Raw genomic sequence first — 23,955 nt, 5'->3', positions numbered from 1 at the left:
CCCAACCTAGGTTGGAGGCGTCCGTCGTCAGGCTAATTTGAGGTTCTGGAATTTGAAAGGGAAGGCCTTGAAGAAGATTGGAGAGCCGCATCCACCAGGCCAGCGACATGCGGAGCTGCTTGGTAATGTGGAAAATGCAGGACATCGAATGATAAACCTGAACCCACTGGGACTTCAGAGTCCATTGCATGACTCTCATGGCGAGGCATGCCATTGGAGTGACATGTATAGAGGATGGCATGTGACCCAGCAAAACGAGGAAATGACGAGCTGTTGTGTAATCTCGATGCTGGAGGCATTGCGCTAGGGACATGAGACTACAAGCTCGATCCTGAGGGAGGAATGCCTTTGCCTGCAGTGTCCAGGTTGGCTCCTATGAAGGATAGGGTTTGAGATGGAACTAGGCTGGACTTGGGATAGCTGATCAGAAACCCGAGAGCCAGCAATGTATGGAGAGTTAGACGTAAGGAGGCTAGTGTGTTTTCTTTTGAGTTGGAGTCCTTATCAGCCAATCGTTGAGATAAGGGTAGACATGGATGCCCTGACACCTCAGGAAGGCCGCGACCACTACAAGGCACTTGAGTAAAGACTTGAGATGCGGATGCTAGGCCGAAGGGCAGTACCCGGTACTGAAAGTGCCGGGGGCCGACTAGGAATCGAAGGAATTTGCAGTGAGACAGAGTGATCGAGATGTGTGTGTACGCGTCCTGAAGATCCAGAGAGCAAAGCCAATCTCCTCTTTGCAGAAGAGGAAGTAGAGAGCCCAAGGTTACTATCCTGAACTTTTCCTTCTGTAGATACTTGTTTAAGGCACGGAGGTCCAGGACTGGACAAATGCCTCCTGACTTTTTTGGAATGAGAAAATACCGGGAATAGAACCCCTGCCCCTGCTGGGAGAAGGGCACCAGTTCTATTGCTCGGGATTTCAGGAGGGTTGAAACCTCCTCCTCCAGAAGAGAAGAGTGGTCAGATGATCCCCACGTTGAGGAAGTTGAGGTGGTAACCTTGAGTCAGTACAGCAAGTACCCACTGATCTGATGTGATCGTGTGCCATATGTTGGTGAAGTGGAACAACGAACCGCCGACAGGTACGGACGGTAGAGGAGGTTGGCTTATGCTCTCCAGCGAGGAGTCAAAATCCAGCAGCTGGGCCCGGTGGAGGAGTTGGCTGAGTTTTCTGAGGCCTGGATTGTCTGGCCTGACCTTTCTGGTAAGGTCTGGAGGGGCGACCTCGAGTAGCAGGAGGATAATATTTCCGTGGCTTGAAGGAAGGCCGCTTAGAGTCTCTTCGGAATGTCCTTTTAGAGGTGGACGGAAAATCAGAAGGCACCGACGAAAGCTGGCGTAGCATCTTGTGGTGGTCTTTGAGCTGTGCTACTGTCTCCTGGATTTTGTCCCCGAAGAGATTATCTCCAGCGCAGGGCAGGTCAGCCAACCAGTCCTGTACCTCTGGTCTTAAGTCAGAGGACTTCAGCCAGGCCCATCTTCGTGCACTAATCCCCACTGCATACACCCTAGAAGCAGTGTCAAAAATGTCACAGGCAGAGCAGACCTCATGCTTGCCAGCATCTAGACCCTTCTGAGCCAGGGTATTGAGTTGATCCTGAAGTTGGTCAGGTAAAGACTCAGAAAATGCCTGGATCTTTTTAAATAGGTCTCTATTATACTGGGTCATGTATAACTGGTAGGAGGCAATGCGAGAAATAAGCATTGAGCCATGGAAAACACGACGGCCAAATGCATCCGGGGATCTCTGTTCTTTCCCTGGAGGTATGGAAGAATGAGGCTTAGAGCATTGTGCCTTTTTCTGGGCTGATTCTACAACCACAGAATGGTGATCCAGCTGAGGTCTTTGGAAACCAGGGGCGGTCTGTACCAGGTAGGTGGCATCTGTTTTTCGATTCACTGGTGGTACAGATCCTGGATGCTCCCAATTCCTCTTCAAAAAGAAAAAGATACTTTACACCACACACTTCATTCCGCCAAAATTTAAAATCTGAAATGACCCCTTAATGGAGGAAAAAGACCTCAGAGCCCAAGTGTAGGTCTTCACCAAGACTTATACACATTTACGGGCGAGCCCATCATTGGTCTTGAAAAAAACCTCCCAATGTGCCTTTATTAAGTTGAAATACTTTTCCTTGATTCTTTATTTCTTCTTTTTTATTTTATTTTCAAAAAAAGTTGTTAAAAATGATTTCTATGTTTCTTTATGTGAAATCCCAATAGAAGATTTTTTTCTTTAAATTTCACATCTCAAGATCATACAATTGCTATTATATGTGACCCCAGTCTTTCTTTTTTGCATAGCTCAATGAAAACTTTTTAAAAAAATCTTATAACTTATCTTATGAAGCTTGGTTCCTGATGATTTCCCCAAAGTTGTAAAATTTTTGTTGACAACTCATGAAACTTCAGTATGTAGATCCATTGTATGGAAACTTTAATATTGATAGTTAAGTTTCCATGCAATGGACCTACATACTGAAGTTTCATGGGAGGTTTTTTTCTAGACCAATGATTGGCTCGCCCGTAAATGTGTATAAGTCTTGGTGAAGACCTACACTTGGGTTCTGAGGTCTTTTTCCTCCATTAAGGGGTCATTTCAGATTTTAAATTTTGGTGGAATGAAGTGTGTGGTGTAAAGTATCTTTTTCTTTTTAATTTGCTTCATAACTTTACACATCCTGTTTATTTTTCCCAATTCCTCTTCAACAACTCCAGGACGACTTCATGAACGGGTATGGACATGATCTCCTTGGGTGCATTTATGAATTGGAGCACTTCCAGCATCTTGTGTCTGGAGTCCTCTTCCGTCTCAAGTTGGAATGGTATAGCTTCAGACATTTCCTTTACAAAATTAATAAAGGACAAGTCCTCTGGAGGAGAATGTCTTCTCTTCTCAGGGGGCGATGGCTCTGAAGGTAGATCATCAGAATCCTGGGAAGAATCATCGGTCCAAGGATCGTAAGGCTGATCACCTGCTCCCATAGGATCTCCAGAGGGCAGTAATGGTGCTATTCCTGAAGGATCAGGTCTAGGCACTGATGGAATCGATGGAGGCACAGATTGAGGACGATGCTGTATCGATGGTATCTGTGACATCAATGGGCGAGTCGGTGGCAAGATCCCAGACTGTCCGGTCATAGGTTCCGGCCTCGGTGCTTCCTCATCGCCCAATGACAAAGGAATTGGGGTGGAAGGCGTTTGACATACCGGTATTCTCGGTTCCACCGGTGGAAGGGCACCGATCAACGCATCCAGCCTGCCGAGTAGTGGTGCAAGCGCCGTGGGAATCGGGTCGGCAACTGGAGCTGGCATCGGTGCTGGTGGAGGCTGGAAACCCTGTAGTGCCTTTCCGATGGTCTCTTGGATCATCCGATCCAATTCCTTGCGGAAGCCTGGGGCATGGAACCCCAGCTCCGGAGTAGGAGGCAGCACTGGCGTAGCCGGAGGGTCCACCGGTAAAAGTGGAGTCGCGGCTCCCTGCACCAGTGAAGGTGGGGAATGCTTCGGTGACCCAGTCGCAGAGGAGGATGGGGGCCTTCTCTGGACAGGATTTTTGTCGGAGGCTCTGTCGACGCCAATGCTGAGAGCTTGCCTGGATCAGCGGACTAAGCCTTCCGATGACGGGGTTGACGCTTTTCACGATGTTCTCTTCAATCCTTCTCCGGAGCCAAAGAGGAAGAAGTCTATGCCTTTGGAGTAGTTGGTGCCGGGTGGACAGCACCGGTATCTCGCTGCTTGTGAGAGGTCGATAGCACCAGCTGAGATGATGTCAAAGCGCTCGATGGAGTCTGTGGCTTTGCCTGAAAAAGAAACTATCTTCTCTGAGCGGGCTTTACGGCCCTTTGGTGTCATTTGGGCACATTTGGTGCAAGTTAAGATGTCGTGGTCCGACCCCAAACACAACACACAGACCCTATGCGGGTCTGTGATGGACATTGTCTGAGGACAATCGGGGCACCAACGAAAACCTGACGCCGATGCTTCGACAAAAATTTAGCCGCGGTGTGGTCGATGGACGGTAGGCCCTGAAGGGAAAAACTCGACTAGAATCGACCGCAAATGAGGGTAAAGCCTTACCTTATGACTGCAGAATCGATAGGGGGACCCCTATGGGGTAGAATTTTTTGAAATTTTAGAAATATGTTCCGTGAGGACAATTCCTGTCAGGAATCTCTAGAGAGCTCCTTAACCCGTGTGGCTACTGCTGCGCGGGGAAAAAAAAAAGAGACTGGAGGGGGACTCCTGCTGGATGCAGGGTTAGTGCCATGCTAGGCATGCCCAGTAGGTGCCAGTCAAAGTTCTAGAAACTTTGACAAAAGTGTTCTGTGATTGAGCTTCATCCTGATGATGTCACCCATATGTGAGGACTACCATCCTTGCTTGTCCTGTGAGAATCATTTGATCGCACAAACATCACCCTCGGACGTCGTGCGAGGCCCCAGGCAGAGGATGCACACCTCATGGAGATCCGTGATGGGCATGGTCCGCGGGCACTGGGGCACTGTCGAAAACCCGATGCCACTGAAAAAGAGGTTGGCATGCGGTCAATGACAGACAGACACCCAAAAATGGGAGTCTGGAATTGACCGCGAATAGCAATGGCAAAAGCCAAGGGTACCTACTGGAAGAACAGAATGCAAAGGGGGACCCGACGCAGAACCCCCCCCCCCCCGGAAAATACAGCAAAAATGCTTTTAAGGGTTTGGAGCGCCACAACTGCGAGGCTACTGCACCGCGGAAAAGAAGAGACTGAAGGGGGACAAAGGTTTTCCGTACCGGGCTCCATCTGATGTTACCCACACGTGAGGACTACCATCCTGCTTGTCCTAGGAGAATTTCTTTTATTGCAATGTTTTGTTTAAAAACTACAGATGTGTTTTTTTGTTAAATACTTGTATTAACAGCTTCGTAAAGTATTTGACAAGGCCCGCATAACAGTACAACAACTATCAAGGTAACGTACTGCATTTGAAAATATATGTACAGATGTGTTTTGACTAATTACTCATTTTCTTAAAATGCTAGACATCTTACAAATTTTGCCAGGGGAAATTTTTGAGCATAACTGTAAATAGATTGGTTATAGATCAATTAATTTATTGGCTAACTGACCAGTCAGGTAACTGTTCATTCCCTAGCAGTTTATTCAATTAAAACTTCCCCTCCATTTAGTTTCCCTACACAATTCTCCTGGTTTCAGATCCTTTCTATTGTTTTGTAATCATTTTTTGCTTTAAGTGACTTGTCTGTCTTTACTGATTACAAACTAAGTCTCAAGGCATTTAATCCCACCTATCATAATCTTTCTTAATCAAGGCTTCATTGTCTTACTCAAGGCCTCCTATCTGTTTTTTCATTGTGCGCCATATCCGCCTTGAGTAGATTATAAAGTTCTAAGGAGTCTCTGTACAGAACTGTATACATCTGGTATGCACTAAGAAATTGTAATAATAATAAATACCAGAAGTAGAAAAGTTCAGAATAAGTAAGCCTTACTTGAGTTTGAAGACATGCTTTTTCTTCTTGTAGTCTACTGCAACTTCACATACTGCCTCTTTCAGCACAACGGGGATCTCATTGTGGTATGGAATACCAGAGGCAGCAGTTTTAGCATCTTTGTAGAAGCCCATCTCCTGGGTATTTATCACACAGTACACATTATGCCAGGACCTTTGAAACATAAAGTATATTTTCAACAAATGTTCAAGACCTAGTCTTCTTCAGAGAATGTGCATTTTTTTTATCTGGTTACAACAAGTAAAAGGATTTCCCAACCACTGCTACCTGGCATTAACCAATGGATCACTGCAGAACTGATCCACAAAGTTATGGCAAAGTGCAGCAATAGCAACAAATGTAAACATTGCCCTCATTCCCAGTTCAATAAAAGCGATGAATATATATAAGAGGTGCAAAAGAAAAGTGTGTTTCACTGACTCACAGTTGTAGACATGCATAAATCTGTGTTAAATGGCAAATAGCTTGCTCTGAGAATGAACTGCTCTACCTGCTTGAGGCCTTCTTGTTGTGCGCCTCCCACTCATGTTTGCGGTGCAGGAAGCCTTCCATCTGAGCTGGCGAATCCTGGGTCTTAGCAGGGAGAGTGGCAGCAGTCTGGCCTTGAATGGCTGACTTAGATTTGCGATCTGAGGTGGGCGAAGGGATGGGACTAGACTCTTTTGAGCTTGACCTCTGTTCTGCAGCTCCATTGACCATTTCATTGGTTTCAATATTATCTGCCACCTACGACCAACAAAGGAATACTTCAATTAAAGAGCACATGAAATCCAAGATTCTGTACTACCGACCGAAATATGGCTGTGTATAAAGTGAGCTGAAAGTACAGTAAAACCAAATCTACTCCAATAGTTTCTGAACAGATGACAAAGGAAATTATATGGCATGGATGGATTAGTAGCCATTGTACAGGGAAAGTAAAAGGGAAACAAGACATCAGTGCGCTTTACTGTACTTCACTTTCTGTTGCAGTTCCATAAGGATATGTCTCATTGCCAAACTCTTATAGAAGACTTGCCAAATGTTTTCATGATTCAGTGCAATACTGTACCTTATACATCAGCCATTTTACATATAGCATTAATATGTGACCATTTTATAGAAAATAAATTTTTCTTTAAAGTGAACAAATCAAGACTAAACATTGAAGCTGTACATGATCATTAACAGAAACCTAACTTTAAAAAATATTTTTTTTCACACTTAACTGGTTTCTGTCAATGCTCGTTTGGTTCCATAATAAAATATAAATCAAAGACATGCAAAAATTAGAAGGATTACACCATGCATTTCACTTCCACCATCCCAGTTAGGTTTTGGATCGTAAAGAAAGATGGGGAAAATGAGGAAGTCAAACACAAATTTACCAAAATCCATTGCAGACTTGATTATTATTAAACTGGATTGGATTTATGTTAAAGGAACTGGAAAAACCACCACAGACACTCAACACCACACAACTATTTACCCCCAAGACAAAGACAGAACCAAGGCCTTGCCCATCGCTTGCTTTGTGGATCACGTAGCTTGCTGCACTGGGATCTGACGAGCCAGTGAGCCGCCAAGCCTCCGGCAGCTCTCACTGGTCAAGTTGGTGATGTCTTCAGGAGCCATTCATCCAACAATCATTTTAATTGGAATCCTAATGGCTTTAAGCTTTTGAAATACAGCTTGGTCCCAGTTAATATACTTTTTTCATTTCTGTAAAGTTACTTTTGACATTCAAAGTCATCTATAGCAGCCCATGGGTTACAGAACTGGTGTGTGGTATTAGTAAGTTACTAAAGCTTAGTGCTGCTAGTGCTCTAGTAGATTATGTTTGGGCTCTTTTTTAAAATGCAGACAAGCAAGTATTTGTCAGAGGCAAAGTAATTAAAGGTAACTCCATAACAGCTAAGCAGCTAGCTCAGAGCACAGTAGCATAGGTTCACAATGATCTACAAACGTGTCTTCTTTGCCAGTAAGCTTTAGAACTGATAACTCCAAACGATTCTTGTAAACTGACTTGACTCTGCTCAGATACAAAATGTTCCAAATATGAGAAGGACTGGTCAGCTGCCTTTAAAATTAATTGAATTCTCAGAAGACAGACACTAGATTGACAAAATCAGGGCTAACATGAAAAAGTTAAGACAAATTCGGTACTTCTGACTGCCTCAAACCAGAAATACAAAATTACAATCCATTTTTGTTTAGCAATTAATCCCATTATGAAACAGCCTATGCATTTTCAATCTGTATATTTTTCATAAATTTGGCAAAAAATCAGTGTTAATTTGAGACAAAATGCTTTTGGTAATTGCTGATAGAACATATGGTACATAATACCTCAGCATGGATACCGGGAGGTGAATGGTACATAATCTCAAAATATGACTTTATAATTAAAAACTATTTGCTCAAAGAAAGTCCAAGGAGTAGTCCCACAAACTTGCTACATAAAATGAAAACTGCCAAGGAGCCAATGAGCATTTGACACTTGCAAAGAAAAAAAGGAATCTTCTTTGCTTTACCAGATCCATAAAACTAAAAACCTTTTCTGTATGACAAAATTAAGACAGATCCAATTAAATGGCCAGCAATGACACATGCTCCTCTCTCTTCTTCTAACCCACCATATATCTTAGACAGTAACTGATAGCTATTGCAGGGAAGCAGTCATTTGGTATCTCTGGACAGAGGTAGAAAATGGTACGAGATATTTCAGGCCGGCAATTATTTAATCAGACTCTTCTAATTCTATTACAAGGAGGGGGGTTCTATTTTCCTTTTTTTTTTTTTTTTTTTTTAGTGTTACAGAATACATAAGGCAACTGTGCCCAACAATTCCTTTTTTAAGGTCCACTGTCCACAAGTACACCAGCTGACAGCAGGTATCTTTCCAGCACAATTAGATCTCATATCTATAGAATTTCAACTAGGCACCTTACAGCCATAAATACGCATTCATGTGACATTTTGATATTGTGCTGAAAACAGCTCCTTGCTCAATCTGTACAGATGTGTGCAGTTCTATTTCCTAGTTATTAACCAAAATTTCATGCACTCTCACTATGTAACATTAAGAGAGGCAGCAGGTGATAGGATCCTTGACTACCATTTCACATTCTATGTGGGTGAATTTAAGGGAGGGGAAAAATTAAAAAAACCCAAAAAACCCCAACCCTCGGTGCTGCAGTTTGCATAAAATTTAGTTCTGAGCAGTACAGATGTTTGCAGAAAAACTTGTTACTTTTCATTAATTACTGGCAATGGGGATGAAAATAACAGATGAGTGAACAAATATATACTGGTCACAAACTGAAAGACAATGTGGCACAAAAACTAAAAAAAAAAAAATCAAAATTAGGAGCAAAATTTTTAATGAGAACATGCTTTAAGCATGCAAACATATAATAGCATACAACAACATAAATAGTAACATCAAACAATGAAATACAACAAAACAATTATAACATGAATTTACTACTTTTCCATTTCTTCATTGTTTATACAGAGGTTAGTTTGTAAGTGTGATAGCAGCTGTTAAAGCATTAAAACTCAGAGTATATAGCGTGCTCCAGCTGCTGGCATGACCGGAAGTAGCCCAGTCACTGTTAAGATGCACAAATCAGTCAATCCAGTTCAGCAACATGAGTCTCTGCACCACAACGCAGAAGAACAAGAAAGGCATCCCCTTCTTCAAATACCAAAGAAGATACACCTTTACAAACTTTCTGGTGAGATGTAATTTGGGAAATGCGATTTCAAAAATAAGTGAACAGTGAGAAATGTAAAGACTAAAACAAATGCTCTTTAATGACTGGCATTATGGCCTTACTTGTCTGGTTGTTGAAAGGATGAAAGAAAAAAAGGGAGGAGGGAAGGTGTGAAATTTGCAGGAGTCTGATGACACAAACTAAGGCAGATGACAAAACAGGTCAAAATAACTTATGGATACTCGTGGGTGCAGGCAGGGATTGTTTTAGACTTTTAATCTGTAAGAGCTGAGAGAAACTGTGCTGTAAAGCTAATGCAGCATTGTGCTACAAAAGGTGGAGAGACCCAAGGCTGGCATCTGAACATTAAACAAAAAACAAAAAACAAAAGAAACTGGAAGAGAAAGCTATGCGTTGTTACCCTGACAAAAGAAAAGAAGATATGCATGATAAAAAAGGGAAAGCAATAATGCAGAAGTCCAGTTTTGAAAGAGCATCTTATCAACACTGGGGACAGCTTCTACATACAATTATTCGCATTGTTCAGAAATTCTTGTCAAAACATTTTTTCCCGTTGCCATCAGTAAGATGGAAGTTTTCGCATTCATTCAGAGCGTGATAAAGAACAAAGCAATTTCAACATTTGAGGAATTAAAAGTCCTAGATGAAATCACAAGACGTTAACCTGTTAATTGCACTTAATTTACCCTTTAATTAAAATAAGCATGCAAAATAGTGAAGACTAATGCAGAGATTCAGTCGTTAAAAGGTCTAACAAAGTGGTACAAATGAACTGAAAATGTAAATCAGAAAGAATATTCAATTATGAAAAAAGTTACACTATACTGTTACCAATTCTCTTGTGAAGACAGTAATTTACTGCATGGATTATAATACAATACTGTAGTAGCATTAAATACTTGGGTAGTTTCTTCATTAAAATAAAAAAAAAAAAACAAAAACAGAAAAACAAAAACAAAACCTAACTTTGAAGCACAAATAAAACACTTCTTAAATGTTAGACTGTTCTATTTATCTGAATTCTGCAAACTTAATGTAATCCTGCTGCTCATGATATTTTACAACTCACGTTTAGGTTAATTCTGAGAATACATTACAGTAAGGACAACTGTTATTCTGCTCTCTCAAAACTGGTTAATTATTCATTTTAATGGAATCAATGGAGCGCCTTCAGCAAGAACATTCAAATAAAGGCCTAGATCAGTCAAACAATCAGGGGACTACAAAGAGGGGAAAGAGAGCAAGGAGTAAACCAGAGGGATACCACCGAAAACGGTGCTCCAAGTGTCACAGTCCAGAACGGGGCCGCTCACTGCCTGTCCATCTGTTAAAGCTTTGGTAGTTTTGGTAGGTTTGGGAGCGGTAACTAACCCGTGGCGATTCCTGGTCTGATGGAAGTCCATTCTGTGAAATCTGCTCCCCTTCTTTTGTTCCATCCCTATTGCAACAAACACAAACAGCAGCAAATATTGTCAGAAGGGAATATATACCTTTCTTTAAAGTTATGCACCTGACTCTGCTTTCAGGAACTTACCACTGCTGTGGTGATTCAGTCTCCTCTGACACCTTTGGACTCGGCTCTGGCGAGGGAGGTTGACGCTTCCTTTCTTCTTCCTCCTGCCGTCTGCGTACTTCCAGTAACTCCAACTACACACCAAAAGAACAGTTTTATGTTGAAAGGTAAAATGAAATCTCAATGTTATATTACATCATGGGACTACAATGTTGTCCTGGATATTGCCCAAGACAGCATTCTTGACAGCCCAATAGGAATCTCTACCCAACTTTTTTCTTTTTATCAAAATCTTATGCTTATATTCGGATTCTAGTCTTGTTTTTCTATACAGCATGTTTAAACTCCAACACAGTAATATAACAGATGACAGCACATATACCTTTTGGCCCATCCACTCTGCCAAGTTTTTCTGGTCTGCATTGCAAAGAATATATCTCTGACTACCAGTTGCAGAAGTATGACCATTTGTAGCATATCATTCTTTATCTACAGATGATTTTGTGGTCTTCCTCTGTGGATTTCTACCATCCTAGGCAGATGGGCACACAAGTTACCATTAAGCTTTGTAATAATCTATACAAATACCAAAACCAGCAAAGTTCTTGCTCGGACATCTAGACCACCTAACATTTCCATTGCCTTGTTGGACGTTACTTGGCCATCACCAACCTGCAGCATTGGCCTGGCTGGTTTCTGATGAGATATAGCTTTCTGGATCCTATCTGGCCACTCCATGGCCTATACTTTTGCCATATCATGCTTCCTTTATCCTCCCCTTATCTTCTCCTCTATGAGAGGAGAGGGGGGGGGGGGGGGGAGGGGGGCACCGGGAAAGGGGAAGTGGCCACAGTTTCTTCCTGCTCTTTTGGGCTTCCAGTTTAATAAGGATCTGGTGCCATTATGTACAACTACCCAGGAATTTTTTCCCTTATTTTATATCCCCTCCCAACTCACCTAGTTCAGTTATCACAGCGAGTGTCCTCAGCTGAGGGCTATGCACCAAAGCTCCTCCTGGAACCCTGCAATCATGAGCCCTAAATCCAGACACTAGATGCCTATGTTGCTTAATGACTAGTACTCACTCCCGAAGGGCTGTGAACACTGCCTAAACAGCATCCCCAGTCCTAAACTGCCCAAGGTGTGGAAGACTTGCGCTGGAAACTGAACCCAGTTCTCCACAAGCTAGTGGAAAGCACTGTGATGGAGCTGGCCAGTTTTCTCCTTTTTATTTCTCCTCTTACCTCTGGTATTGAGGAACTGAAGGCTGGGTTGTTGGCAATACTGCAGCCTTCTAATCTTTCCTACCACTGTCTCTACATCTGTCCCAGTTGTGGTTGTCAGGCTATCCCAGACATGTACTATCAGCTCAGTAAAGAAATATTTTCTCATGTTTCCTCTCTGGCTTCATCCCTGCAACTTCAGATCATGACCCCTTGTCTTTGAATTTTATTTTCTATGAAAAATTTCAACTTCCTGTACTTTAATAAAACCTGTCATATATCCAAATGTTTTTATCATAGCCCCCATTTCCCTTCATCTAAACAAAATGTGAGTGAAATAAATAGGAAACTAATAAAAGATGTGCTAACATTTATCAACAATTCAGTTGATGGCATTGTGTGCAGGAGAGAAGATACAGATTCTAGTTCTGGACACAAGTCCTAGATATATTCATATACGACTTGATTTTCAACAGCTTTTACACACGTAAATGCAGTTTACTCGTGTAAGCGGGCTTTTGAAAATTGTTAAAATATATGCCAATGAATTGTCCATAGGATTTACCCATGAAAGTGCACTTTACATATGTACATATTTCTTTTAAATTGCTACGACAATGTTACATTTAAGCATGTAACTCCTAAAATTACCTCCATAGTGTTTTACCACAAATTACATAAGACAAAACAATTCCCTATACCAAAGAAGTTACAACCAAAATGGATATCCCAGGCAACAGAAGATCAAATGACTTGCTCAAAGTCAAAGGAGTATCAGTGGGAGAAGCAGAATTTGAACCCACATCTCCTGTTTCCCAGCCCACTGCAGTAACTGCTAGGTCAGGCTCCTCCATCTACTCTGGGCTGACAGAGGTTGAGTGGGCTGCAGAGGTAAAGCGCAGTTGCTTACCTGTAAGAGGTGCTCTCCTAGGCCAGCAGGATGTTAGTCCTCACAAGTGGGTGACATCATCTGATGGAGCCCGGCACGGAAAACTTCTCTCAAAGTTTCTAGAAGCTTTGACCAGCACACTGAGCATGACCAGCATACCGCTATCCACGCGTCCATACGAGTCCCCCTTCAGTCTCGTAACAGAGAAAAAATACGAGCGAAAAAATAAAACAACAAACCAGAAAGAGAACCCAACTTTGCAGGGAGGTGGGTGGGATTCCTGAGGACTAACATCCTGCTGTCCTAGGAGAACACCTGTTACAGGTAAGCAACTGCGCTTTCTCCTTGGACAAGCAGAATGGTAGTCCTCACAAGTGTGTGAGTACCAAGCTCCAGGCTGTCCCCATTAGCCAAAGAGACCAACAGTTACCAAACAAGGTGCCAACGGGCACAACAATAACTGCGGTGCTGTTGGTTGGCAGGGGACCGTCTGGCTCCCACCAAGGGCATAAGGCCGGAAGAGTTGGGGGTCAGGTCTGGAAGAGACTGCGCAGGATTATGTTCTTATGGATTGACCAAAGGCACTGTCCTGATGCCCATCCTTGTCCAAACAGTAGTGGGACGCAAACATGTGAAGAGAACTCCACGTGGTGGCCTGGCAAATTTCGATGGGGACTGCCCGCAGATGAGCCAACGATATTGCCATGGCTCGCACAGAGCGAGCTTTAACTCTGCCAGCCAGCGGAAGGCCAGCCTGCAATCTGCTAGCCAGTTGGATAAGGTCTGTTTACCCACCGCTGCTCCCAGCTTGTTTGTACCAAATGACACAAAGAACTGAGTGGACTGCCTGTGACTGGCTGTGCAATCTAAATAGAAAGCCAGGGCCCTCTTGCAGTCCAGAGAGTGAAGAGCCTGTTCTCTTAGGTGGGAATGAGGCCTTGGAAAGAAGGTGGGTAAAACAATGGACTGATTGAGGAAGAAATCAGTCACAACCTTAGGCAGAAACTTAGGGTGCGTCCGCAAGACCTCATGATTATGAAAGAACCTTGTGTACGGCGGGTACATGACCAAGGCCTGAAGCTCACTGATCCTGAGAGCCGAAGTAGTTGCCACCAGGAATATCACTTTCCAGGCGAGGAACTTCATGTCACAGGAATGCAGCGGCTCAAACGGAAGACGCTTGAGCCGTGCCAGGACAATTATCAGGTCCCAGGATGCAACAGGAGGTCAAAAAGGGGGTTTCAGCTGGAGCAGACCCCTCACATAAAGCGACCTACTAAAGGCTGTACGCATATGGGTGTGCCAGTGACGCCTCGATGGTACACACTCACAGCACTGAAATTGACCTTGACTGAGCTGGTTTGAAGCCCAGACTCGGAAAGGTGCCATAGGTAGTCCAACAGCTGGGGAAGGGGGCATGAGAATGGATCCAAGCCCTTCCCCGCACACCAGACGGAGAATTTTCTCCATTTTTATCTGTAGGATTTTCTGATAGAAGGTTTCTTCGAAGCCACCAGCACCTGAGAGACACTGTCCGAGAGGGCCAAGGGCTGAAGGGCTAGGCACTCAACATCCAAGCTGTCAGGGCCAACTCCCGGAGGTTCGGATGGTGCAGATCAGATCGGGTACAATCCCCAGCCAGATGGGGGGGGGCCTGATCAACAGGTCCTGTACTAGAGGGAACCAAGCCTGTTGGAGTCAAAAGGGCACCATGAGATCATGGTCCCTCTGTCCTGTTGAAGTTTCAGCAGGGTCTTCAGGAGGAGCAGAAGAGGGAGTTATGCATACGGCAGACCACTCCCCCAGTGGAGGGAGAAGGCATCGCAGGTGAGATGCCCGGGGCTGAGGGACCATTCGGCAGCTGGAAGGAGCGACTCAGTCGGTCCGCCAGCACATTCAGAGTGCCTGGCAGGTATGTCGCGCGCAATGACATCCCCTGCAACAGGGCCCAGGTCCAGGCTTGCACTGCCTCATGACAGAGGAGGAATGAGCCCGTGCCACCTTGTTTGTGGATATACCACATTGCCACCTGATTGTCCGTCCGGATCAGGACTGCTTTGTGCGACAACCGGTCTCTGAACACCCACAGGGTGTAACGCATCGCCTGAAGCTCCAGAAAGTTTGACAGCTGGCTTCATGAGCAGTCCAGAGACCCTGCAGGTCGAGGCCATCCACATGGGTTCCCCAGCCCTGAGGAGAGGTATTGGTAGTGAGGATCACTTGAGAAGGAGCCGATTGGAAGAGAATCCCTCTATCAAGATTGGAAAGGTGTTCCCACCAGGACAGATGCCCACAGAGGTTCAGTGAGTGCAACACAGGTATTGAGGTCCTGAGAGGCCTGTTTCCACTGTCACTGCAAGATCCATTGAGCCCTCCACATGCACAAAGGGCTAAAAGGGTAACATGGATGGAAGCTGCCATGTGGCACAGCAAACGGAGCAGAAGACTGGCAGTCACCTGCCGGCTGCTGCGGACGGTAGCTGCCAGTGAGGCGAGGGCAAGAGCCTAATCACGTGACAAAAACGCCTTCACTTGCATCGTGACCAGTTTGGTGCCTATGAAGTCCAGCTGAGGAGACAGGCAGAGGTGAGACTTTGGGTAGTTGATCACGAACCCCAAGGCTTGTAGAACCCGCACTGTCAGGGCTAGAGCACTCAACGCCCCTGAGAGTATCGCTCTTCATTAACCAGTCGTCTAGGTACAGGAAGACATGCACTGGATGAAGCTTGAGATACACAGCCACCACTGCCAGGCATTTGGTGAAGACGCAAGGGGCTGAGGCCCACCCAAAAGGCAGCACCTTGTACTGATAGTGAGCCTTCCCCACCACAAAGCGCAGGTAATTTCTGTTGCCAGGAAAAATGGCTGTGTGAACGTAAGCTTCCTTTAGATCGAGGGAGCAGAGCCAGTCTCCTCTTTTGAGGAGGGGAATCAGCGTACCCAGAGAAACCATCTTGAACTTTTTCTTGAGAGAAACTTGTTCAATGCCCTGAGGTCGAGGATGTGGCGTAAGTCGCCGTTCCTTTTCAGAATTAGGAAATACCTTGATTAGAACCCTCGGCCCTACTGCCCCCATAGCGAGAAGGGCAGAGAGTTCCGTTTGAAGTATGACCTGCTGGGTGGACAAACTCCATGATGGACATAGGGGAGAGGTCCCTGGGAGCTCGGAAGTTGAGACGATACCCTTGATAGATTAAGGTAAGGACTCATTGGTCCGAGGTGACATCCTCCCAGCGATGGGTGAAGCCAACAAGCCTGCCTCCCCACTGGGGGATCCGGCGTCAGGGTTGTGCTCAACTGACTCAAGCTCCTTTGCCACCAGTCAAAAGCCCATAGTTGGGGCTTGCTGGGGTCTGAGTGCTCGCTGCTGGCGAGGACAGCTCCTAGAGCTAGTGCATGGCGGTGCAAGCTTGGGAGGCTGGATGATAATACTTCCTCTTGTCTATAGAAAGACTTCTGAGATCCTGGTCTGGACGTTTTCCTGCCTGAGGAGGGGGTGTCGGAAGCACTAGCGGAAGGGTGTCAATGGAGGCTCCTCTCCTCGAGCCCTCTTCGCAACCAGCTCGATAGCTATCGAGGCCGATGCAGTGTTGGTGCCGGCACAGAGTGTGGAATCGCGTCGGTGCTGGTGACTGTTTTCCTCGGTGCTCGGTCCGGTCCTTCTCCGGCACCAAGGAAGATGCTACTGATGCCCTGGATGGTGTCGATGACGGACGGTCACCAGTCCTTTGCTGCTCCCGGAGAGGTTTGTCGATGGATGAAGATGTTCATGCCGATGATGACTGGGTAGTTTTATTTTGAAAAGAGATTCCCTTGGGGGTCATTTGAGCGCAGCTAGGACACAGATGTACATCATCTGATGAGCCGAGGCACAGCACAAAAACATCGTGTGGGTCAGTAATGGACATCATGTGTGGGCACTCTGGACATTTTCTGAAGCCTGTTGCCATGGCAAAAGGGCTGCAAAAAGGTCGGTAGCCTGCGGGAACCGATAACAAGGTAGTAGGAACAGACTGGAGATTGTGGAAAATAACTCACCGAGCGTCAAGAAACGGTGTCGCGATGGGAGACCCCTATGAGGGAACTTTTTTATGAAGATAACTTCAAGGTTTTCTGTGAGGAAAAGTGGTGAGAAAATTCTCACAGAGCTCCTACCCGTGAGGCAAACAGCAGCACGGAAAAAAGACTGAAGGGAGGCCCCTGTGGCTACAGGGATTATGGCATGCTCAGTGTGCCAGTCAAAAGTTCTAGAAACTTTGACAGACGTTTTCCGTGACAGGGCTCCGTCTGATGAGGTCACCCACATGTTAGGACTACCATCCTGCTTGTCCTGGGAGAATGACTGTTCCCCTGGCAACGAGGGGACCGGAGGCCACAGGAGACCAGAAGGACCTGGTAGAGGCTCGGGGAACCGAGGCCTCAGGAACGCGGTACCAGTCACTTCTTCCTCGGAGGACCCAAGGATCAGGATCGCTCCGGTTGAGGGGTTATCGGTACCGCGCTGGGGAATTGAAGGCCCCTCGGGCACCAGTTGTGTCAGTAGGGCACCTAACAAGACATCCAGATGTTCAAGCAGAGGAGCTAGAATAGACTATGGGCACCGGCATGGTGGCTTGACGTTCTGAAGTGCTCTGAGCACCCTGCGGTCCAACTCCTCCTGAAAGTCCGGAGAGGCGAGGACTGAGGAAGGGGGACGAGGCGTCACGGGTTCTTCCTCTGTTCTCAGAGTTGGCATTGTGCCCGACACAGATATTGATGGGGATTGCCTGAGACTCCCGGGGACATCAAAGGATAGGCCTTCAATGGCCAGATTCGCTTCGGAGGTGGTACTGCCGTCGCCGGTACCATGGCGGCACCTGTAGGGGAAGCGTATCAAGGGCTCCGTGTGACCTCTGTGTGTCAATGACTCAGACACTGGACTGGATGGAGCAGACTTGAAAGAACAAAAAGCTTTTCCATCTAATCAAGACGTGCACGACGGCCCTTGGGGATCATTTTATCACACAGGCGACACCCCCGGATGTTGTGCGAGGCCCTCAGGCAGAGGATACAGACCACATGTGGATCCATGGACATGGTTTACAGGCACTGGTGAAAACTGGATGCCATAAAAATTACCCAGTGTGCGGTTGATGACCAGTCACCAAAGGTGAAAAAGTCAGAAATTGATCGCAAAGAAGTGAACAAAAACGTTATCTCTACCTACTACGTTGAGGAGGCACCGACCATGAAGGAGGACCCCATGATGGAAAATGAGAATCAACAATTTTACTGCAAAAAATTGAGAAAAAAGTGGAGCTCCAAGAACCGCGAGGCAACTACACCACGGAAAAGAAGAGTCTGAAGGGGGACCTTGCATGGATGCGCGGATAGCAGCATGCTGGGCTTGCTCACTGTGCTGGTGAAAGCTTCTCGAAACTTTGACAAACGTTTTCCGTGCCGGGCTCCATCGGATGATGTCACCCACTTGTGAGAACTACCATCCTGCTTGTCCTAGGAGAATATGCCCAACCTGTAGAAGAAGGGCCTGCATATTTTGCAATGCTGACTCCTGATGGCCAATACAGGGTTCAGAAGGGTACCATGGCAGATTCCCTTGGCTGGAGGATCAATGATAGAATGATGGAGAGAATCAAAGGTAGGAAATCCCAAAAGCCGTGAAAGAAAGCCCTTGGGCACCCTCTCCCATCTTAAACTGCAGTGAGTGAGATTGAAGCAGGTTCCAAGTATGCTTACAACTGTGAAGGGAGAGAGAATTGACAGCCTTCATTAAGCAGGCAGCAAATAAGGATGCATGTCCTTAATGAGAAAATAGTTAGAAAAAACTGAAAGGAGCAGCTATAAAGATTAAGGGGTAGATTTTAAAAGAAGCGCGCACGGCCTCATGTCTGCGCGCTACCCGGTGCGCGTACATGTACACCCGATTTTATAACATGCGCGCACATGTTATAAAATCAGGGGTCGGCGCTCACAATTTTACACCTTGCACGCCCCGAGCTGTGATGCCTTCCCTCATTCCCTTCCCCCTAACCTGACCTTCCCACCCCTTCCCTAACCTTCCCCCCCCAGCCCTATTCTAACTCCCATCCTGTCCTTTGTCTTACCTTTTGTGCCAGCACACGATCCTCCGACACAGCGGCAATGGCCGCTCTGTCAGAGGCCTCTGGCACCGCCCCCGGACCACCCAGCCCCACCCCTTTTGTAAAGCCCCGGGACTTACATGCGTCGCTGGGCCTTTTTAAAACAGGACTGACATGCGTAACCTTTTTAAAATCCGGCCCTAAGAGTGTACAACAAGCGTGGATATTGTTAAAAAAATACCATCCTTCCTAGCGTGTAGCCAGATGGACTCAGGACCAATGGGTATAATGTACTACTGATAGAGATAGGAGACTGAGTCAGATTTCAAAGCTGACGTCAGCCTATATATATACCTGTGAGCATGCTCAGCTTTTCAGTATTTCTCCGTCTCCCATAGCAGATGTGGACACTAATCCACACTACAATAGTGTTAACAATTACAGCAAAAAGAAAGAAATCTACCTTTAAGAAGATTGAGCCCCGCTCTCCTGCGGTGAAACCTAAGGGTCCCTCCCCCAGTCGAGTATGCCTGAGGTGAAAGGCAGCGGATGCGCATCCGAGCGTGGCGGTGAAGGCAGAACCCTCTCCCCCCACAGCTGGAGACCATCCGATACACAAGCGGTAAGCGATAAGACCAGGTAAGAAGGAAACTTTAAGGTCTCCGGTCTCCAGAACTCGGATCACCGTACCGATTCTGCTTCCAGCGAGTTAAAGAGGGAATTCCAATCGGGTCGAGCAACCATGGTTAGGCTAGACCCCGAGCCGGTTCAAGGGTCCACACACGTGGAGACCCTTAAGGGGGAGCGCCATCTTGCAGCGGTGGTCGTCGGCGCCATCTTCCCTCCCCCTCGGCAGTTCGCGCAGGATCTCCCTGCACGTATGTGTACACTGCATAACTACGGCTGCGCATAAACACGTTTCTGCACATAATTACGGCCGCGCAAAAATGCCATGTGCATATCTATGGCTGCGCAAAATTAACGTGCATTACTACGGCTGCGCACAAATACCGAGCGCATAACTACGGCTGCATACAAATTCTCGCACGCAGTGAAACTTGTGTGCCTAGACATAGATTCAATGGCACCGGCATCTAAGAAGGCCAAAAGGCCCTCTCTTTGCACAGCCTGCCACATAAGAGCCGCGCAGACTGATTTGAAGTCCTGCCTATGCCCACGGTGCGAAGAACCCAGGGGGAATGGACTCCCACTGTCGGAGGGGTTCGAAACTATTGAGGATTGATCCCCAGACATACGTATATCAGCACGGCCTCCCCACAGGAGGGCACCTCTGGGGCATAACTCCACCCCTCCCCTGGGATCAACAGACCCAGGGACCTCCTCTTGGGTGGAATTCTTCAAAGGACTGCGAACAGCCTCTGCTGCGCACCAGGCTCAACCCAGGCCGGAAGCATAAGATCCTTCCGGCACTACTCTGATGCCTCGAGACAGGCCTCACCTTAACCAAGAATTTCCCTATTAGGGGCCCAGACACCTCAGTGAGGAGAGGGACTCCCTGGAAGAAGGAGAAATTAATCCATGGATGGAACCATACCGAACCATGTTTCACTTCTTCCACAAGGACGAATTACCAGCCCTCGTTTCTCAGACTCCGAAGATGCGGGGCATTCCGGGCACTGACCCTATGGCGGAACCAAAGAGGAACTCTATCTTGGTGCCCTCTCGTAAGGCCTCATGCTACTGTCCTATATTGGAAGCCATCCAGGAACTGATTGACCTGGAATGGAATGACCCAGAGGCAAACTTCAAAGGGGGGCGACCCTTGGAAGTCATATACCCTGGAACCTGCGGCCAAGGAGCTCCTGTATTCCCAAAAGTGGACGCTATGGCCTGTGCAGTCTCAAAGTGAGCAACGATTCCCGTTGAGGGAGAAGCGGGCCTGAAGGACAGACGATTGGAGTCCATCCTTAAGCAGGACTTCGACGCAATAGCAATGACACTGCAGATTGCTTGCTGCTGCGCACTGGTAGCACGTGCCTGATTACTCCTCTCAAGAGACGCAAATTCAGCTGGAAACACGATGGAATCTGCAGCATCCTTCCTCACTGACACAAGCTCAGACCTAGTGCGCACCCCAGCCAGAGGCGTTGCCTCGGAAGTAGCAGCCAGAAGACAACCATGGCTATGAAATTGGTATGCGGACGCGATATCTAAAGCAAATCTCACGAGATTCCTCTTAAAGGATCTCTCTTGTTCTGGAGCGTATTGAAGACGTTAGCCAACAAATGGGGCGAATCTCAAGTGCCCCGACTACCGGAAGATAAAGGTAAAAGACCCCAGTGTTCCTCCCCCAGAAGGACCTAGGGCAGAAGTTTGCAGCGCTTTAGACCCTACAGCAGGGGTCAGGAACCTTTTTGGCTGAGAGAGCCATAAACGCCACATATTTTAAAATGTAATTCCATGAGAGCCATACAATATGTTTAAAACTAAATACAAGTAAATGTGTGCATTTTATGTAAGATCACACTTTTAAAGTACAATAAGTCTCTGAAAATATTACACCAGGCCTTAAGACACCAATACATCTCCTATTAGGAAAACGGACCAAGTCAGGCTGCTATAGAGTCCTACACAGAAACTACACGTCAGCAGAAAACCTCACCTGAATCACGTGCTGACCCTCACCTAACATAGAATAAAGAGACCAAAACGCATAACTAGAAGCATGCAGAAAAAACTGAATTGGAAACTGCAACAAGCCAGAGTCTCTGTATGCAGTGTAACAAAGGAAAAAAGAAACATCACCCATCCTTATAAAACAAATCAAGAAATATAAAATCATCAGCAGTAAAACTGTACTAACAAAAAGAACATATTTCGAAACAGCTGATGAGTGGAATATCCAATAATTAAAAACGCATATAAAACATTTCCAGATACCAACAAAATATTTCAAAATAGCAGACACAAAGACCCAGTAATGAAAAATAATAAGGATACAAAATTTTTTTTGCTCTGCATACCTGGGAATGTTTGATATCCAGGTGTCCTGAGATTGTTCTGAATTAGCAGGAGGCGGGGTGGTTTGCTTGGAACTTTCTCCTCTCTGTCACATACCAGCGCTCTCTCACACTGGCTCTCAATGACACACTTATACACACATGCTCTCAGTACTCACATATACACATGTTTTTTTCTCTCTCACTTATATAGGCTCTTAATTACACATTTACACACATGCTGTCTATCTTTTCACGCTTACACACACACACAGGCTTTCAATCACATAAATACATGCTGTCTTTTTCTCTCACACACGTCTCTCATTCACATGCTTACAAACATGCCCTCTCTTTCTCTCATTTACACACAGGCTCTCAATCACATACTCACATGCTCCCTCACCTAAATCAGCTCTCAATCACACACAGACACACATGATCTCTCTCTTACTTATACACACAGGCTCTTAATCATACATACACATGATTTATCTCACACACAAAGGATCTCAATCATACACACATACTCTTTTACACAAACAGGTTTTCAATCACAAACTTACACATACAGGTTCCCAATGGTAAACTTACATTCATGCTCTCTCTCTCTCTCACAGGCAGGCTCTCAATCACAGACATACTCTCTTTCACATATACAGGCTCTCAATCATTCACATACATGCAATCTCTCACACACACACAGGCCCCCCCCAGCTCTCAATCATTCACATACATGCAATCTCTCTCTCACACACACACCCACTCACACAGCCCCCCCCGCGGCCCGGAAGAGGAAGTGGAGAGTATCGGGTGCCTGCGCGGCAAGAAGAGGCCACGCTAGTGCGCTTGGCATCGGCCCGAAGAAAAGAAGACTGCAGCGCGGCTCGGAGGAAAATGAAGAGGTTCAACCGCGGCCGATGGGACTCCGCCTCCGCGAGGGCTGAAAATGAAGAGGTTAGCGTTGGGAGGAGGCTGCTGCTGCTGCCGCGAGTTCCCGGGGTGGGGGAGAGAGAGAGAGTGAATGCTCGCTCATTCACTCTCTCTCTCCCCCACCCCGGGAACTCGCGGCAGCAGCAGCAGCCTCCTCCCAACGCTAACCTCTTCATTTTCAGCCCTCGCGGAGGCGGAGTCCCATCGGCCGCGGTTGAACCTCTTCATTTTCCTTCGAGCCGCGCTGCAGTCTTCTTTTCTTCGGGCCGATGCCGAGCGCACTAGCGTGGCCTCTTCTTGCCGCGCAGGCACCCGATACTCTCCACTTCCTCTTCCGGGCCGCGGGGGGGGGGGGGCGGGAAGAAGAGAGCACGCCGGTGCCGCCGACTCCAGCTGTCCTGCCGCGTTCCGCCCGGGCTGACAGCATTTTAAGCCCGGGCGGAGGAGGACCGGGGAGCAGCTGGGTCAGCGGGAAAGAGTGGCGACTGTCTGCGAGCCAGATGCAGCCCTCAAAAGAGCCATATCTGGCTCGCGAGCCATGGGTTCCCGACCCCTGCCCTACAGGAACGTAGTTCCCAGGTACCTCGTCTCTCCGGAAGGAACCAGTCCTCCCGGAGCAGACACACCAAGAGGGGAGTAGGACCGGGTGACAGTTTCCAGCCGTACCCCACATGAGAAGAGACCGGCCCATCCACAAGAAGAAGCCATGGGGGGGGGGGGGGGGGGGGTGTCGACTTGCCCTCTTCTACCAAAAATGGGTCTATCAAAGATGGGTTGATATGTCATCGGACAAATGGGTCCTAAATATCATTCGAGAGGGGTACTCTCTGGAATTCCGCTGCATCCATTGAGACAAAGTTATAAGATCACCCTGCCACTCCCAACTCAAGAGACTGGCAGTAGAAACCACATTAACAAGTCTACTCAGTCTGAAGGCAATAACTCTGGTGCCCACACCCCAGCAAACTACTGGGCGCTATTCCATCTAGTTTATCGTTTCCAAGAAGGGAAGGGTCATTCCAACCCATCTTGGATCTCAAGAATGTCAACAGTCATCTATGGATGCCACATTTCTGCAAGGAAACCCTGCGCTCCGTTATAAAGGCAGTACA

The 23,955-nt window shown here is 46.6% G+C and overlaps 1 protein-coding gene across 3 annotated transcripts in view; it reads right to left on the bottom strand.

The window, feature by feature from the left end:
• Window positions 1-23,955, bottom strand: part of SPTBN1 (spectrin beta, non-erythrocytic 1) — a 724,701-nt gene that overhangs the window by 35,063 nt on the left and 665,683 nt on the right. For 2 of the 3 annotated variants that reach the window (XM_029593444.1, XM_029593445.1), the window contains 4 exons: window positions 10,780-10,892; window positions 10,617-10,683; window positions 6,017-6,252; window positions 5,506-5,679 (listed from right to left, as the gene is read on the bottom strand). In XM_029593444.1, the coding sequence (XP_029449304.1) occupies window positions 5,506-5,679; window positions 6,017-6,252; window positions 10,617-10,683; window positions 10,780-10,892 (590 nt within the window). Of the gene's footprint in view, window positions 1-5,505; window positions 5,680-6,016; window positions 6,253-8,263; window positions 9,647-10,616; window positions 10,684-10,779; window positions 10,893-23,955 lie in introns of those variants that run through there. The other variant, XM_029593446.1, reaches the window with a different exon arrangement.

This window comes from Rhinatrema bivittatum, chromosome 3 (assembly GCF_901001135.1).
Source record: "Rhinatrema bivittatum chromosome 3, aRhiBiv1.1, whole genome shotgun sequence".
Taxonomy (NCBI): Eukaryota; Metazoa; Chordata; class Amphibia; order Gymnophiona; family Rhinatrematidae; genus Rhinatrema; species Rhinatrema bivittatum.
This window is presented reverse-complemented; position numbering and strand designations above follow the sequence as displayed.